We start from the raw sequence: 17367 nt of genomic DNA, 5'->3' as shown, positions 1-17367 counted from the left end.
TGAAAAAATTTGCAAGTTTATCTTTCAACTTTCAAATCAGTGCTACTATAGTTATAAGTGCAAGTTAGTTCTTCTAGAAGTTAAAAGAAATGTTAATTAAAAGTTATAAAAGATATTAGCAGTGTAACGATCTAAATGTATAAACATTTTGGTGCGAATGTCGGCGATGACTTTTTTGCAAATATTTCAGTGTGTTGACAAATGGATTTCCATTAACGATAAATAATAGTTTTTAGGTGAACGTGTATGTTAAAATGAAAAATTATAATCATCTTATTTTACAAATCCAAGAAGTATTATTAAATTTTTGGAAATTTTAAGTAATCGTTGTTAACATTATTTTACCTACAATATTCCAATTTTCCTAAAATTACTCCCAGTAAAATTTTAATTTTCAATTTTCAATATAATCGATTTCATTTACGATCTTCAATTATTTTATCTTATATCCCAGTAATATTACCTATATTACAAAAGGTATAATTCCAAAAATTGTTTTAAAAAATGTATATTGTTATAGTATTAAAGAAGACAAGAATTTAGAATGTTTAAAGAAATTGAATCAATGATGAACATTTATTATAAAATAAATTGTTATACTGCTTCGACTTTGACATTTAACCTTCTAATTATATTTTGTTTAATATTATTAATCATGGGTCAGAAAGGTATGTCCACGTATTAATCATGTGCCTAAGGGGGTAGATCTACATACGTTGCCAAGACTTAGGGTTGCTAACAAATTGTCTATTGGACAATTTTTATCAAAAATTTATTTGCCAGTGCATAATGCGACACGTACCGATTTAATGAAATGCAAATTAACACAAATTGGAATGGAGTATAGGGGTTCAATATCGAAAACAGTCGGTGACATTCGGTGCCAAAATTGGGGCTCGGAAGAACCGATACACGAGGTTTTATACTGCAATTAATTTTCTTTTTTTTGATAATTCAATTAACGATTGGATAATATAAGGTCAGCGGTGACATACACGATCAAGATTTCCCCGAGAAATCAATGAAAGCTGCAAAAAATTATTGCAGAAATCCAACGGGGGACTATAAAGGACCGTGGTGTTACACTTCAGATCCTTCACTTATAGATGATGTTTGCGACATACCTCTTTGTAATTTTGGAGGTAATACATAGAAAACTGTTATATGAATTTTAATTTCGAAAATTCAAAGAATCGAACAAAATTATGTTAAAGAATGCAGAATATCAGGGCCAGGAGCAGAATATGGGGGTAGTAAAGAAATTTCCTCATCAGGAAGAAAATGTAGACCATGGCATAAACGCCATCAACTTGTAGATTCAAAAGTAATTAAAAATACAAAGTTATAATCCCACCTTGGACAAGGACAAAAATTTTATTATAATTCTACAGAGTCCAAAATTCGAAGGGAAAGATTTACCTGATAGATCTCTAAAAAGAGCTGAAAGTTTCTGCAGAAATCCCACAGGAGATACCGGAGGACCATGGTGTTATGTTGAGCAAGAGAATTTTGAATTTGTTGAGAAGGAATATTGCGATGTACCATTTTGCGACGACAGAGGTAACAATTCCTTTAAATATTTTTCAGTTTCTCAAAATTAAATTCTATTAAAATTTCTTTTCCATAGATTGCTTAGCATTCACCAAAAATGTGCCTCTTTATAATATACTAACAAAATTAAACGCACCTAGTGGCAACACATCGTTTTGGATTAAATTATGGAACCCTAATGATGAAAAGCAGGTACGTTTATTACTAACATCATATTTTGTTTATATAAATTATTATATAAAAATTCTAATTCTTAATAATAGGGTGAAGCTAGAATTTTATTTAGCCTTTTACCTGTTCCTGCTTCTGCTGAGAAAATAGCCGAGGAATGGACTGCAGGTGTTGAATTGTTATTTGCAAATTTTGGCAGTCGTCAAACATTTCCAAAATACGATGTTAGTAGCAATAACAATAAATAAATTTTATTAAACATGGCGAAATTGGTAACGGCATAATGGCGTCACTAGAACTTAAATAGTGAAGAAAATATACTTTAACATATAATTCACCCTACACAAAGCTTAATTTTTCGGTTTAACATTTCTAAATGTAAAATTGAAAGTTTCGTACTAAAGTAATTGTAATAGGAGGAAGAAAGTTTCGAAAATACTCCCGAAATCTTAGTTGGTACAAAATGGACGGGTATATGGATAACATGGGGTGGCGGTTTCATATCAGCGGGTATCGAAGGGACTATGAAGCCTATAGTTATGCAAGAATACAAGAAGAAACGTGGAATTACGAATTTGTATCCGGAAACCTTTTTCTACTACGGACTTCGAGGAACAAATATATTGTGGAGCTCTCCATTTTGTCAAACTCGTAAGTTTAAACATTTCCTAACAATGCTTTCTTAACAATTAACTATGTTTTGGATTAAATAAATAGATAAGTGCGCATCATGTTTAGATTTAAAACAAAAATGAAATGTAATCAGTCTCTATACCATTTCAAACCGGTATGGTGGGAGCTGGAGGTAATATAAAGCATGCGATTCGCTCTTCGTTGACTTGTTCTACTGAATATCTCTCGAAAATTGCTCACAATCAGAACTGACCCACAGTCGACTTATATTAGCAGGCCCCGATCATGTACACAATTACGTTAAAAAGTACACTACATATAAACAATATTGCACACAATAATGGATAGATAATTATACACGCGAAGATTTAAACTATTAATTTGTAGAGACCCGTGCGCAAGTAGATACGCCCTCTACAGCGGTCGCGATAAGAGTCAGTAAGACTGACCGACAGGCGCGTTTTCCTTCGAGTTTAAACGTGATAACAATACAAGGCGTTCCATAACCTTCTATTTCGTATTCATAAGTTTCAAACGGAACTGCTTCAACATTATTTATGTAAATAATGTAATTTATGTTAATATAATTATATAATAATAATAATAATATATAATAATATTATGTAATAATAATAATTTGTAATATGCTCTAATTTGATCATTATTAGTTTAAGAAACACTGTATCTATGTGAACTATAGATACCACTTATTAATAATTTTCAGACTGCGAGGTTTACACGACATTTGGAATCGATTTTTCAAAAGTTTGGGCAGTTCAAAAGAATAACGACACGAAAGATATTCGTTTCTTTGTTCGAGCAAGTCAAAACATTCATATACGACTGTATGAAACACCTGCATTAGAATATCCTTCGATAACGGTAAAAGTTTTAATATCAACTTTACTAACGATATTGAGTAAGCAGTGTTAATAAAAATATTTTGTTTAAATATATTTTTTTCAATTTATATCGCCGCGCTCTCAGAAAATAAGTGGCGCCACCTGACGGCAAACGGTTGAACTTAAACCAACTAATGATGGTATATTATTATTGGACGATTTAGGTGGTTTTGTTCTAAGCTAAGTTGGTTATAGTTCCTCCACTTGTTAGTAGATGGTGCAATCTATACTATCTTTGAAGCATGCGGTAAATTCAAATTTAAAAAACTTCCTGCTTTTAAAAGTAATTGATTAGTATTAATTTTTAACAGGTAACTATAGGTAAAGAAGTTACAACTCTCACTTACCAACAAAGTGAAGAATCTGCTAAACACTATTTAAAAGAAATTGCAACTAGAGAGTTACTTGATTTTTGGTCCTGGAGAGAATTTACTATCAGGTTGGAAATCTTAAGATTTTATTTATCTTTTATAATCTGCAAATAATATTGTATTATATAGCATTTTTGGAGGGCACTTTCGTTTATATTCACAAAAAACCAGAGGTGCCATTGAATTATTATATATGAATGAGAATTTTTTCGCTACCTTGAGATGGTTTAGTATTGGAAGTGAAAACACCGTAGCACAGTGGACATTGTTCTGTTCACCAGAAGGTAATATTTTTAATTAGACTTTTGGACTTTAATATAGAAACTATTATTATTTTGTATTACCAGAATCAGATGCTGTAAAAGATCCCTGGCCACCAAATTGTATCTCTGATTTAAAAGATTTTCAATATAAAGGTTCACAATGGACCACTTACCATGAAATTCCTTGTATTCCATGGATTTCACACCAGGTAGAAATTGAAAGAAAATCAAAACTTTCCACATTTAAAATTTACAATACTAATAGTAATAATAAATTCGTTTAATTAGGTTCACAGCGAGGATAAACTCGACGAAAAATTTATCGATGGATCTGCCTTAAAAGCGTTAAATAAATGCAGAAATCCCTCGCATGATCCTAATGGTCCTTATTGTTACGCATTTACACCCTGGGAAAATGTGACTACTTCGAAACATTATTGTCACATTCAAACTTGCAGATCATCAGGTAACAATTTTACAAATATATACAGGGTGTCTCATTTTAATCTTTACACATGATCTTCTCGAAAAATATTCATTTTTCGAAAAAAGTGTTTGAACGAAACGTACTCTGTTCGAAGGGGGACACTGTTTGTTTCTACATGGAGGCGCCTCCGAGATTTGAAAGTCAACTTTGTTTTTTTAAATAGAATGGGGTACTTTTTTATGCATCAAACGATGCAGCTAGATATCTTTTATAAAAAAGTATGTAGAAACCTATGTATGTCGAAAAGCTAGTAGTTTAGGAGATATGTATTTCAATTTAAATAATTCTAAAATTCGTACTGACATTAGCGTCTATTTACAGGTATGGTTCAACATAATGACCATTTGCATCGCAACATTTTTGAAATCGATGGAGTAAGGACCGGTTATTTGATTCAACTACAGTGACTGGTATGAAGCAGCGTATTATCGACGAATGTGGCAAAATATCAGCCGTTACATTAAATAACGTAGGCCAGTCCTTACTTCATCGATTTCAAAAATGCTGTGATGCAAATGGTCGTTATGTTGAACCATACCTGAAAATAAACGCTAATGTCAGTACGAATTTTAGAATTATTTAAATTGAAATACATATCTCCTAAACTACTAGCTTTTCGACATACATAGGTCAGTACATTTTTATAAACAATGTCTAGCTGCATCGTTTGATGCATAAAAAAGTACCCCATTCCATTAAAAAAAACAAAGTTGACCTTCATATATCCTTGACGCGTCTACGTACGAAAAAACTAATAACACCAAAACATGCCCCACTCGATACCATTTAAGTTCCGTATGAAACATTTTTCACTACGTGCCACAATACCGAGTAAATCAAGATGTCAAAATCGGCTGAGACACCCTGTATATTAGAAACAAATACATTTTTTAATTTCCAGAATGCCGAATGGCAGGGACCGCAAATGATTACGTAGGAACATTATCAAAAACTCGTTCAGGGCGCACCTGTGACATTTGGCCAATTGAATCCGACTTTAAATCAACATCATTACCATCGATAACGATGCCCACTCGAAGACAAACTATAGTAAAACCTCCAAACGCAAGACCTATGTGGAGAGAACCAAACCTTTTTGATTCTGGGTATCGAACAACGACACCCATGTCAGCGCAACCTAAAACAGAAACATCGAAACTTAGTTGGAAAAGCTTAGGTCGAGATCATTATAACGACACTTTGTATCCAGAAGGCAGTGCCAGAAACGCAAGCAATTATTGCAGAAATCCTTCGCGTAACGTCGCTGGCACTTGGTGTTACACCACTGATCCTTCGGTGCCTCGAGATCTTTGCAATGTTAGAGATTGCGAGAAACCAGGTAAGTATTATGCTGTAATCAAACCTGAAATAATAATAAATTGTTAGTAAGAGGAATCTGTGAACTCGGGTGATAGTGTAATGAGCAAGATACAGAATTTTCTGATCATCCTGATTTTTCTTGCCACTCTCAGGTCTCCCGAGGTCCTTCTAGGGTCCTCCTAAAATAAAAAACAAATGTTAGAAAAATACTCCACCTGCCATTCCCCTTAATCAAAAGAAATCTAATTTTCTTCCAAATATGCATGAAATTAATTAAAACATTGAACTTTGAGTTAATAATTATAAAATAAATATAACGAAACGTTTTCATTTTAGAAGAATTTACATTTCTCTTTAGAGAAGATGGTATAGGCAGACGTTTATACGTTCTACCGGAATATCGTTCTGAAGGTTTACACTTTGCTTTGAAAGCATGGGAACCAGATAATCCGGATTCTGTCACCTTCGTCTTTACAGCTGACGATGGCTTCAAATCTCGTTACATCCTGAAAATAGGAACGTTGGATAATGAGAAAGTTGTTCTCTACTATCAATCGGAAACTCAACGTAATTTATTGAATATTTTATAATTTGCAAATTTTATAATTGTATTTGTTGTAGCTATCACATTGGTTAAAAGGAAAACATTGGCGCATTTACTTTATATGGGAAAATGGACCGGATTTATAATTCGAATACCACGTGGACAATTGTTGCTTTATTACGAGGATGACCCAAAGCCTATCTTTGAATGGACTCATTCAGATCCACCGCATGCTTTCTTGCCCATGTATTATTATTATGGTAGTGAAATGGGAAAGGCTGTTGGTATCGCATTTGATCGTGATTCAAGTATATTTACTACTTGCACTTAATTTTTCTTAACAAATTTAAGAATAATCGTATCAATGACAGTAATGGCAATAATATTAATAATGTCAAATATTTGAAAATTGATAAGATAAATATTATTACAGTAAGAAAATATTTTTATTTATATAAACAGGTTGTAACATAGAAAATACAAAAACAAGTAGATATACGAGGATCCTATCGCTGTCAGCCTGGATCCAAACAGAAGTATTATATCCAAAAGAAGTGACGTTTCATCTTCGAGGAAAAGGGAAGATTTACATACCGTTATATTTGATGCTTGCAATTCCAGGGTATGTTTTAAAGTTATATCTAACTTTAAATACCTTTAATTATTCATTTTTCCAACAGATTTTTCCTACTCACGTTGAACGAAGCAGAACGTCAAATAGCATTTGCAAGAAACACATATCCTAATGTAGTAATTTTTTATAAACAGAGATCCCCAGTGTCTTTATATACAACAAATTCGTGGACCAATATTACTGTCAGGTAAATGAATTTTAAAATACAAATGAAATAAAAAAGAATAATTGAACAATTCACAGATGGTCTGGGAATAGTATCGAGGTTTATTCAAATACAACAGATGTATTTCGCTACAGACATAACAGTCCTCTTGTATTCTATTTCTTTTCAATCGGAGTAGATCCTGATAATTGGGTCACTTGGTCTGTGAACTGTATGCCAACAGGTAAACCTAATTTTTTAAGAGAAAAAAATCATATTATAAAATAGCTCATTCATAAAGTATTTATTCCATTGAAGAGGGATCACGCTATATCGAGTCGATGATTCAAATTATGTATAACTGAAGAATAAATTTTGAATGAACCAATTTTTAGACATAGATGGACCTCCGGTTGACGGTGGATGGTCAGAATGGGGACCATGGGCATGCAGTGCAAGCTGCAATGGTGGTACAGGAATCCGAAAACGACGATGCGATTCTCCTAAACCTAACGTCAGAGGAGAGCCATGCGTAGGGCCGAGTACAATGACTGGTCGTTGTAACGAGATTCTCTGTGGCGATATAACAGAAGGTAAATTCAAAAACAGCCGCAAAGGGTACAACTACAAATGCTGTCCCGTGAAAAACAGATACGATAAACATGATCAATAGAAGAATTCGAACGATGTACACGGCACTTACTGTAAAAGAATTCCATTCTACGTCGATTGAAGCAGATTCTGATATCGTTAAATTGATTAGCACAGAATCTCCTCGGTCGGAATTGCAATGGTCCTTAAATGGCGTATTTGTGCAGAAAGAGGAGGGCAAATTAGAGTTGAAAGATAATAATATTGGTAAGTGGCAATGGTTTATGATTTATTAAAAAAAAAAATATATATATATATATATACTCATAGAATTGAGTAACCTCCTCCTTTTTCGAAGTCGGTTAAAAATTAAATTAGAAAATATTTAGACTAGGTTCCCCATGGACTCTTTCAAATAATATTAAATATTTGTTTAGAAATAATCAAGGCTTCTTTAAATTATTCTGGAGTTTACGCGATGACTTTACGTAGAATCGATGGAACGTATTCAATCATCAAGGTGGTCAGTTTAGCAGTGATTCCATCAAAGCAAAGTGTACAAAGAAGAAGAGAAACATTGAGTACGACTATGATATGCCATTGTACAATATTGGGCCACGTTTATTCAGAGTTACAAGTTTCTTGGCTGATAAAAAATAAAACCTGGAAGGATTATGGGATTACGCTTCCTATTGCTGCTGATATTGAACACATTACTGTAATAAACAGAACACACGATGGAATGTGGCAGTGTGTTGTGAAACAAAACGATTTGAGCTTCGTGTGGATAACGAATATGATTCTTATTAAAGGTAATTAGACGTTTCAAATTGATTCAAAATCTACTTAATTTGTGAACCTAATTTCATTAAACTTACATTTACAAGTTCTAGGACCACCGGACTGGCGTACCCATTTGATGGAAGACCAGGCAACTCGCCCCTTTTTCGGCTGGTTACCAAACGAAGAATACGTCAGTGTCTTAGCAGTGATCCTTTTCGTAATTCTAGTAGGTGGTACACTAGCAGGCTCAATTTTCTACATAAGGTACTTGTGAAAAATGAAAAAAGAAGAAAAACTTTTGCAATAAAAATAAACCTATTCTTTTAATTAGAGTTCGTGAAAGCGCAAAGAAAGCACTCTTTACAATGAAAAAGCAAGCAGCTGACACAAAAAAGACACAGTATGAACCATTGACGGATGAGCAAACCACTGAAGATCCAGATGAATGATAAATAATAAAATGAACTTATAAAGTGATAGTACGTATACTCGTATCATTCATAACCAGCCATCAAAGTGTTAAAAAGGCCGAATTTCACCCATCATTACCATCTCAAAGCGTCAAACACCTCGAAGATGATCCGAATCCCCCCTCTGCTGACGTTCACCTAAAAAGTGAACGCGAAAATAATGGCCGAGGGGGAGGGGGAGGGGGACGCGTCGGTTGGCACCCTGATCGATTTCGTAACTTTATTCCCGACCGTTCCACGGTTCGGTCGTAACGAATGAATAAAGGTGAGTATTTGCAGGTGACGGGTAGAAAGAGGAGCGAAAAGAAAGGCGGCGAGGTTACGAAGCAAAGTGGAAAACGAGCGGATGAAGGATGAAGAAGGAGAGTTGTAGGACAGATGGAAGAGTAAAAGGGAGCAGGTTCGGAGCGGGATGCTTCTGCTCACGGGCGAGGCTGGCTCGCGCAGAATATCGTCGGTGCAGGCCTGAAGGAAACGCGACGAAAGAAAGAAATAAGAGAGTCCCAGAAGGCTGTTAGGTGGAAGAAATGGCGAGGAGCAAGAGAGCGGCGGATAAAAGGATATACGGTAGGGCGTGGAGATGGTAGGGAGGAAGAAGAGAAAGAAGTGGACGCGATGCGGGTAGGAGAAGGAAAGGGCGCACAGGGAGCGACAGGTGCCCAATCGCCCACGTGGGTTCTCTCTTTACGGTGCTGCAGAGACGGTAGAAGGGTGAAGAAGACGACGATGATGACGACGAGGACGACGAGCCGGCTTCCTTGTACTGGTGAAGCAGCCGATACTCGTTCTATACACCAAGTGCACTCGCCACAGGATGAACATAGTGGGGCAGTGAGATTCATTGGCGTATGCAGCTTGTTTTTCCCATTTACATTACCTCTATGCAACACTCTAATGGCACGATCATGGCTTTCGAATACTTCTTTTAATTAAAAGGAAGTGTAGAGGTAGGGGTGTCCCCATCAGTAGTCTTCTTTATCCATGTCTGAGGAGATGTCCGAATTTAGACTCCTCTAGGATCCTTCCATAATTACAGACTCCTTCTACATTTACTTCTAGCCTAAATAAGTCTACGTTTCATTTAGATGTATATTTAAGATTGAACTGATAGGATGATTAGATGATCCCGATGTATTAGAGATGACGATGACTACGCCACTGAAAAAGTCTACAGCGGGCCATGTACTGTGAGTGGGAAAAGAGGTAAAGAAGGGGAAGGGCTACCCATTCGGTAGCAAATGCTGGTAACCCGTCGCAAGGTCAAGATCAGTCGGTTAATCCTATCCAGTCAGCCGAGGCCTTTGCACCTTGGAGGACGAACGACCCTCACGGTCCGAACTGAAATTTCACTTGTTACTCGTCGATTTGCTCCAATTTCCGTGATTTACCTTTCCGTGACTTCGACTGCCTTTCCATAGAAATATTTCGTCTAGACGGTGTCCAGTGAGCCGCGGTGTCACTTGTAATCGCATCCAAGAATTCGTGTGCGTTTTATGGACCTCGTGGTGACTATTCATTGATCAGTCTTCGGATACACTTCAGACTCTAACACTATCAACTTCTTCTCCTTTCAGTTAATCAGTTTGGTATCTATCAATTATTATTTCACGTCGTTAGATGTTGATCACGGGGTGATAATTAATAAGAGTTTGATGAAAAGGATCCGTGGATCCTTTTGGTTGAGTGTCCTGTATAGAAAAGTGTTTACAGTGGAGAGAACGGTAGCTGTGACTTTTCCAAAGCATCCCTTCGCGGTGCCTCTGTTATGGAAACCTGCGTTCTGATACCCAAAGAATTTTCCTTGGCATTAGCTAACGATCGATCCTCTTACAAGGGTCTCTTCAAGAATGATTCAGGAAACTTAGTCACCGATGTCAGGATATCCGTATGGTCTAATGTACTCATCCCTTCTGGAACGCTGATTTACCCCTTTCAGGGATCGATCCGATTCGACAAGATCGACCTTTACTCTCTTCTCGATGACAATGATGTAAGTAAAACGATGTCGTTAGATTCATTCGTTTCCCTGCGATCCATTCTTCATTCCTCTGTATCCTGTAATAATTATGAAGATTAGTAGAAGAAATAAAGGAATGTTGTTAGGTACTGAGTTATATTAAAAATAAATAAATGTAGGTGAATTAAAATTAATAATTTATTGATGAATTACAAATGTTAGGTACTGAATTATATTAAAAAGAAATAAGTGTAGGTGAATTAAATTTGATAATTTATTGATGAATTACAAATATATGAGTCAGGAAAATATAAGTAAATAATTGTTATCAAACTACATATGTATAAATTATAGAAAGAATATAAATATTCTAGATCTAATGAAATATAAATAACTTCTTATAATTAATATTTATATGTAGAATAAATGTAATATAATATAATGTTTTTATTTGAATAAAGTAATTGCAGAAAGCAAAGTGTGTTGATACTTTTTTGGTCAAAGGCATGTTAATTCTTGTAAATTAAAATAAATTTGTAATTGAGCAAATTATGAATTAGGCTCAACTTTAATTCGTTTCAGATCAGACGCGAATATGGCTGCTACGACGAAGTATTCTTTTCAAATTACAATTTCAACAAACGTCAGTGTAACTGGATAAGATTCCTTCGTATAGTTCAATCTTACAACGAACAAGTAAATTTAGTTGGTACTAAAGTGAAAGGTAAGCTGTATACAACAAACTTTAACACTTTAATCCTTTCACGTTTAATGCAGGGTGATTTTGACCAAATTGAAGTAATTATTGAAAAATAATAAATTGTCCCTTGAATATAAATGATTTTAAATCAGTTTTATTTTATTTCACATTAATTATTAATTTTTTGTTCTATTCTTTATAAGAATTAATAATACACCATATATAATATTGCTCTTCTAATAGATAGTAATAGAATTTCATTATATTTCATATGATTACCAATTAACAAGATTCCTTTTATTTTTTCCTCCTGTTATTCAGGGGATCCAATCTTTGAAGTAATAAAAGATGTTCAACCGGATACGGAATTAGTGGCTTGGTTTCTTCCTACGGCTGAACAAGATTTTGTTCTTATTCCACACGATATGTGCTCGAGGTCGGCTCTATACAGATGTACTATTGATTCCATTTTAGATGGTAAGTTACTTAAAATTAAAAAAATGATTATTAACAATTTTAAATAAACTTCATTAATATTAAGTAACTTGTTCCCACTACACTTCTGATTAACGTAATCACAACGTTTGATAGTAAAATATTACATTAACGACTAAATTAAAAGAATTTCTCATTTCTATATTAAAATATGATTTATAAATAAATATCAATTAAAATAGCCACTATCCGTACTCCTAATTTTACAAACTCCTAATTACAAGCTAAGAAATCAATTGCTAACAATTGTATTCAACAATTATGCCGGTTCTTGAGCAAAACGGTATAAAAAGAAATGGTCAGTACTTTTCTCAAAGGCAGCAGCCATTCGAAAATAAGCGATCGAAATCTTTGGCCGGGTGCAATCGCGTTAATCGGCGCAATCGCGGTCCAATCGTAAAAGAAAGAAGAAAGTTGGCTAACAAATCTGAAATGCAAATATGCGTCGGTATTTTTGTCGGCTGGATCACAAGGTGCTCGTTCGTTCGCTCATGATTCAAATGCGTAGACCCCCGCGCTTACCAAGGGATAAAGGACAGTACAATGCCAGCGAACCTTCAATTCCGAACAGGAGGGCTCGCCGACCGAAGAAGAGAACCGGAGGATCATAGGGGGTGAAGGGGGGGGGATGGTCACAGTAGCGAGCAAGGGTATTTGTTAGGTTTGGCCTCGAAAGAAACCAAGAAAATGGATAATCTGAAACAAAATACAAAAATCAATATAATATTGTTAATACTGCTAATAATTCACTCATACTTTCAATAATTATAACACTGAAATACCGACAACATTTATTTATTTATTTATTTAACAGGACTAATATATAGAATATTCCATATCACTAGATCAAGACACATAGTGTTAATGAAATGGTAGAAGATAGACAAAATTCATTTGAAAAATTTTTTGGAATTGTGAACGTTGTTCGAAGCGTCTTTTTATTTTCTACAAAAAAGTATTAAAGTACTTGGATCGTAAAATGATTCGTTCAAAAGTTATCTTAAGGAGAGATCGCTTGTCTCTCTCGGTCTCTCCCTAAGATATCTTTTGAACTGATGATTTTTCGACCCAAGTACCTTAATACATTCTTGTAGAGAATTAAAATACGCTTCGATTGATGTATAGCAAAGTACAAAATTCCAATAAAACTTCAAGATTTCAAAGTCACCTTCGTTCTTTTTTTTATGGAATTTTATAATTTATTATACATCCATCGAAGTGTACTTTAATTCTCTATAAAAAAGTATTAGGGTATTTGGATCAAAAATTGATTCGTTCAAAAGATATCCTAAGGAGAGACAGGAAGTCTCTCCCTAAGATAACTTTTGAAGGAATCATTTTTCGACCAACGTGCCTTAATATTTTTTTGTAGGGAATATAAATACGCTTTGATTAACGTATAGAAATATATATAATTTAATTAAAAAAAATTATATTAAGCTTGAAATCTTTGGAACGCCTCTTCCGAAACCGACGGATACATCAGGTGATGCTCCATCTAACGCCATTTAATTTTATCTAATCACATTTTTCTCTTTCTTTTACTTTTTTACAGCTAATTAGTTTAATTGTATGGAACACCCTGTACATTGAAATCCTTAAAATATTGAACGAATAACATGCTATATTTAATAAGATCTGAATAATAATATCTAATAATAAATTTTGTTTAAAGAATCCCCATTAGATTTATCAATGGCGTTACTCTCTCATCATTCATCATCAGCCATTTCGCATTCGTATTACGAGATGGACGAATACGAATCAACATCCGAGGAGTCCTCGTCATCAACATTATCCTTGACGAGCGATCATTTAGATTGCAGTATCCTGACGACGATTAAAAGAGGAGAAAGGGTTCTGTTACCCTGTGAAGTCTGCGGGAAATCCTTCGATCGGCCGTCGCTTTTAAAGCGTCACATGAGAACTCACACAGGTACGTCTATACGTATGAGAAATTATAATCAATACATATGCAAATAAGCCTCTTATAGAGAAAAAAACTGATCAACTTTATCAAATAAGGAGTTAAAGAAATTTATGATGTTATAAATGTTGTGATAAATATTTCTTTTTAATTCTCAAATGGCAGAGCGGAGTCTTTACTGATCTAATGTATAACTTAGACATTAGATTTAATTTGAAACTTCTTCTCATTCTTATTTTCTAAATTTTATATTATTATTTTATTCTCAGGCTTTCATTTGGAAATTATAGTACATCATTTTTGTAGGACTGATTGTGAGACTATTTATTAAACTATTTTTCAAAATTGCAGTAAATTTCAATTATCAAACTCTATATTTCAAAACATCATTTAATTGTGCAATGATTTTTATTCATACCTGACGAATAAGTTCATTCATAAATCGAACATTCTTTCACCTGTTCACTGCTTATCGCATACACTTTCACACCCAACACTTTTACTGAACTTCTGTTTGCTGGAAAGGAAAAAAGGCGAAGAAAGGGAAAGTGATGAGGATGAAAGAATGAGAAGCAAAAATAAGTCCAATAAAACTTCTACAGAAAATGTCCCAAAACTATAATTATATAATTAATTAAATATAATAATATAATTATTATATTTAAAATTTAAATAAATTTTTATCTGAGGGTTGCTGCAACCCTCATATCACGTGTTAAGAACATGAATATTAAAATTTTCACACCAACCAAAATAATTATTCTAATAATCCAGTTTCATTATTCAATTGAAGGAGAGAAACCACATGTTTGTATGGTGTGCAACAAGGGCTTCTCCACATCAAGTTCCTTGAATACGCACAAGAGAATCCACAGCGGTGAAAAACCCCATCAATGCCTTGTTTGCGGTAAGAAGTTTACGGCCTCCTCCAATCTCTATTATCATCGGATGACTCACATAAAGGTAAGCTTCAGACAAGTTGCTTTTAACGAAAACATCGATATTACAATTACCTATTGTTACAAGTATTTTATCTAATAGGCTCCACCTACTGAAAGATCAGATTTTTATTTAATTCCATTTTGAAATTTATTTAACACGTTGACTACCATAATAAAAATGGATAAGCGTTGAAATTCTAATTATTAAAGTCAAATTGATACCTCGATAATTAAGCAAAATTTAAAAATATTAATGTGTTAAAATACTTTAACACATTGACCATCCTAATAAAAATGGATACCGGTTGAATGATTAAATTTAAATTGATCCCTCGATAATTAAGCAAAATTTCAAAAAATATAAAATATAATGAAACTCCGAGGGATCTGATGGCGTCAAGATGAAGGCCCTCACGGAATTTCATTTTATTTTATTCGCAAAGCTATATGTATCTGGTTGAAGTAAAGGCTGGTAGCGATCGGAAAACGTAAGGAAACCGGTACACCAGGCGTAATACGAGGCGCGAGTTGGTTAAAAGAGCAGTCGAAGTTTTTCTTTATCAGAGCGGAAACCCCCTATGAGTTTCTCTAATCCAGCCGAAGTAATGATATCTCGGGAGCCATATAGGTTGCTCTGCCATCAGCTACTGTAATTGGTCCATTACTCGCTACTGCTTGGAATGCAATCCAATTAGGGAGACGGAGAATATACCCAGAGGCAGTCTCTTCATGGGTTCTCTTTCGATCTTACGTTAACATCGCTTTCCGCCTTTGTCTCGTCTACCTTTACCCGCATACTATCCTCCCTGCCATCCTCTTTCATTCCTACTGACTTCCATTCGTCTCCTCTTCCTTTCTTCCTTCAACCCTGCTACCTTTTCGCGAACACGCTTCCCTTTGCTCCTGATCAAACCGATGATCGATAATAAACGTGGCTGATGATGCACAAAATCCCAAGAAATAAGAAAAAAAAATTAAAAATTCAAATCAATTATAATATTTTTTTAGGGGGAGTTTAAGTAAGCATATTGCTCAAATTTCTAAAATAAATAATCTAAAATTATATTATCTCGATAAAACTCAAATTGATGTACCGATAATAAAATGGAAAAATACTGTAAACTTGGAAAATTAAAAATGGAAAAATTTAGAACATTAATTATTTATAAAGATACGTTGCATTTATAGGGATAAGTTGTCCATTTTATTCTTTCAAATTTAACATTCTTATATGTAATTTATACATCAACGAGCTGCATTTATTTTCAATAAATTTACTTGCGATGATTGTTGTTCTTATATTATTATTTTACTATTAGATCAATACAATATTCTATAAAGATTTTACATTTCCTTTATATTGAAGAAGTAAAAATAAATTTAGAATTTTATTCTTATTTTGTACTATAGAAGAAATATCTTTTTTTCAATTATATTAATATTGTTCATTCTTATTCAAAATTTTCTTCGACGATCCAAAATATAATTTACAATATCCAAGAATACATATCAATTATTTTTTTTTTTAAACATATCAATACTTTATATTAATAAATATTATACTAATAATAAATAGTCACTTTACACTAAAACGATAAATAGTTTAAGAAATAAATCTTCATGATATATATACATATATATAAAATATAATAACAAGTTAATATATTTACAATAAAGAAAACAATTAATTTATAGTACACTTTTAAAGCTACATTATTTAAATAGTGGTGCGTTTATAAGATTGCAATAGTTCATTCAAAATAGTATATTTTCTTCAACTTGTTCATAGAATGATCTGATTAAAATTCCTACTGAAAGACTTTAAGTAATTCTTGAAGTTTCTATTGAAAGACATTTTTTATATTCTTTTCTCTCATTTTTCTTTTCAGGAAAAGCCACACAAGTGTTCACAATGCTCCAAGTCGTTCCCTACGCCCGGAGATCTTAAAAGTCATATGTATGTGCATAATGGACTATGGCCATTCAGGTGCCATATTTGTAGCCGTGGTTTCAGTAAACCTACCAATCTCAAAAACCACATGCTACTGCATCTTGGCAGATGTTCCAATAAGAAAATCGTCAAATCTATATCAGACTACTGACTTAATAATATCGGACCATTTTTCAACAGAAATTAAAAAATTATCCCTCTACATGTTTGAAGAAAGTCATACACAAAGTTCTCATTCAATGATTCACAGTTACAATTAAATATTAATATCATACAATCTTGTGATTATTTTGTTTTTAATCATTTTTCACATTCAGATAACATAATGTACATTATTATTAATATTATTATTATTATATTTCGAGACTTATTGCCGCAAATGTATTCTATATTTTTATTTAGTTCAATTAATGAGATGTAAGTGTTAGAAAATTTCTTTATTGTTCCTCGAGTTTGGTTAATACTGTTTACAATGTTATTACGTTAATCATTAATGAGGAACGTGTTCTCGTTAGAGCGAACCGTTGTGAG

General features: G+C 33.6%; 2 protein-coding genes across 3 annotated transcripts; both read left to right on the top strand.

The window, feature by feature from the left end:
* The first annotated feature begins 569 nt into the window (after window positions 1-569).
* On the top strand, window positions 570-9277 carry LOC117610589 (uncharacterized). Of its 2 annotated transcripts, none has more exons than XM_034338163.2 (25): window positions 570-668; window positions 784-917; window positions 980-1142; window positions 1215-1324; window positions 1392-1560; window positions 1628-1743; window positions 1815-1946; window positions 2139-2373; window positions 3080-3237; window positions 3569-3696; window positions 3758-3912; window positions 3976-4100; window positions 4180-4357; window positions 5280-5717; window positions 6035-6265; window positions 6320-6550; window positions 6705-6864; window positions 6923-7063; window positions 7120-7265; window positions 7417-7614; window positions 7673-7879; window positions 8050-8424; window positions 8506-8659; window positions 8727-8874; window positions 9145-9277. In XM_034338163.2, exons 1-24 carry the CDS (start codon window positions 656-658, stop codon window positions 8842-8844), a joined length of 4215 nt encoding a protein of 1404 aa, XP_034194054.2. In that variant the 5' UTR covers window positions 570-655; the 3' UTR covers window positions 8845-8874; window positions 9145-9277. The 2 variants fall into 2 exon arrangements, with proteins under 2 accessions (XP_034194054.2, XP_034194053.2); XM_034338162.2 differs by having other exon boundaries at window positions 8500-8659.
* Window positions 9211-16987, top strand: LOC117610591 (uncharacterized). The gene is made up of 6 exons (XM_034338167.2): window positions 9211-10855; window positions 11405-11546; window positions 11844-11999; window positions 13693-13953; window positions 14738-14907; window positions 16775-16987. The coding sequence occupies exons 1-6, from the start codon at window positions 10631-10633 to the stop codon at window positions 16985-16987; spliced, it is 1167 nt and encodes a 388-aa protein (XP_034194058.1). The 5' UTR covers window positions 9211-10630.
* Window positions 16988-17367: the final 380 nt, after the last annotated feature.

Source organism: Osmia lignaria, chromosome 7, assembly GCF_051020975.1.
Source record: "Osmia lignaria lignaria isolate PbOS001 chromosome 7, iyOsmLign1, whole genome shotgun sequence".
Classification (NCBI taxonomy): domain Eukaryota; kingdom Metazoa; phylum Arthropoda; class Insecta; order Hymenoptera; family Megachilidae; genus Osmia; species Osmia lignaria.
The sequence above is the reverse complement of the archived record's forward strand: the minus strand, read 5'-3'. Positions and strand labels throughout refer to the sequence as shown.

What these genes read in the sequence shown, in the direction of transcription:
- LOC117610589 (XM_034338162.2), top strand. An exon ending in CTCTCCATTTTGTCAAACTC is followed by an intron (nt 2,374 to 3,079) that starts GTAAGTTTAAAC and finishes AATAATTTTCAG; the next exon opens with ACTGCGAGGTTTACACGACA. An exon ending in TCAAACTTGCAGATCATCAG is followed by an intron (nt 4,358 to 5,279) that starts GTAACAATTTTA and finishes TTTAATTTCCAG; the next exon opens with AATGCCGAATGGCAGGGACC.
- LOC117610591 (XM_034338167.2), top strand. Translation starts at nt 10,631, where the DNA reads ATGGAAACCTGCGTTCTGATACCCAAAGAATTTTCCTTGGCATTAGCT. An exon ending in AGTTGGTACTAAAGTGAAAG is followed by an intron (nt 11,547 to 11,843) that starts GTAAGCTGTATA and finishes CCTGTTATTCAG; the next exon opens with GGGATCCAATCTTTGAAGTA. An exon ending in TATTGATTCCATTTTAGATG is followed by an intron (nt 12,000 to 13,692) that starts GTAAGTTACTTA and finishes TTTTGTTTAAAG; the next exon opens with AATCCCCATTAGATTTATCA.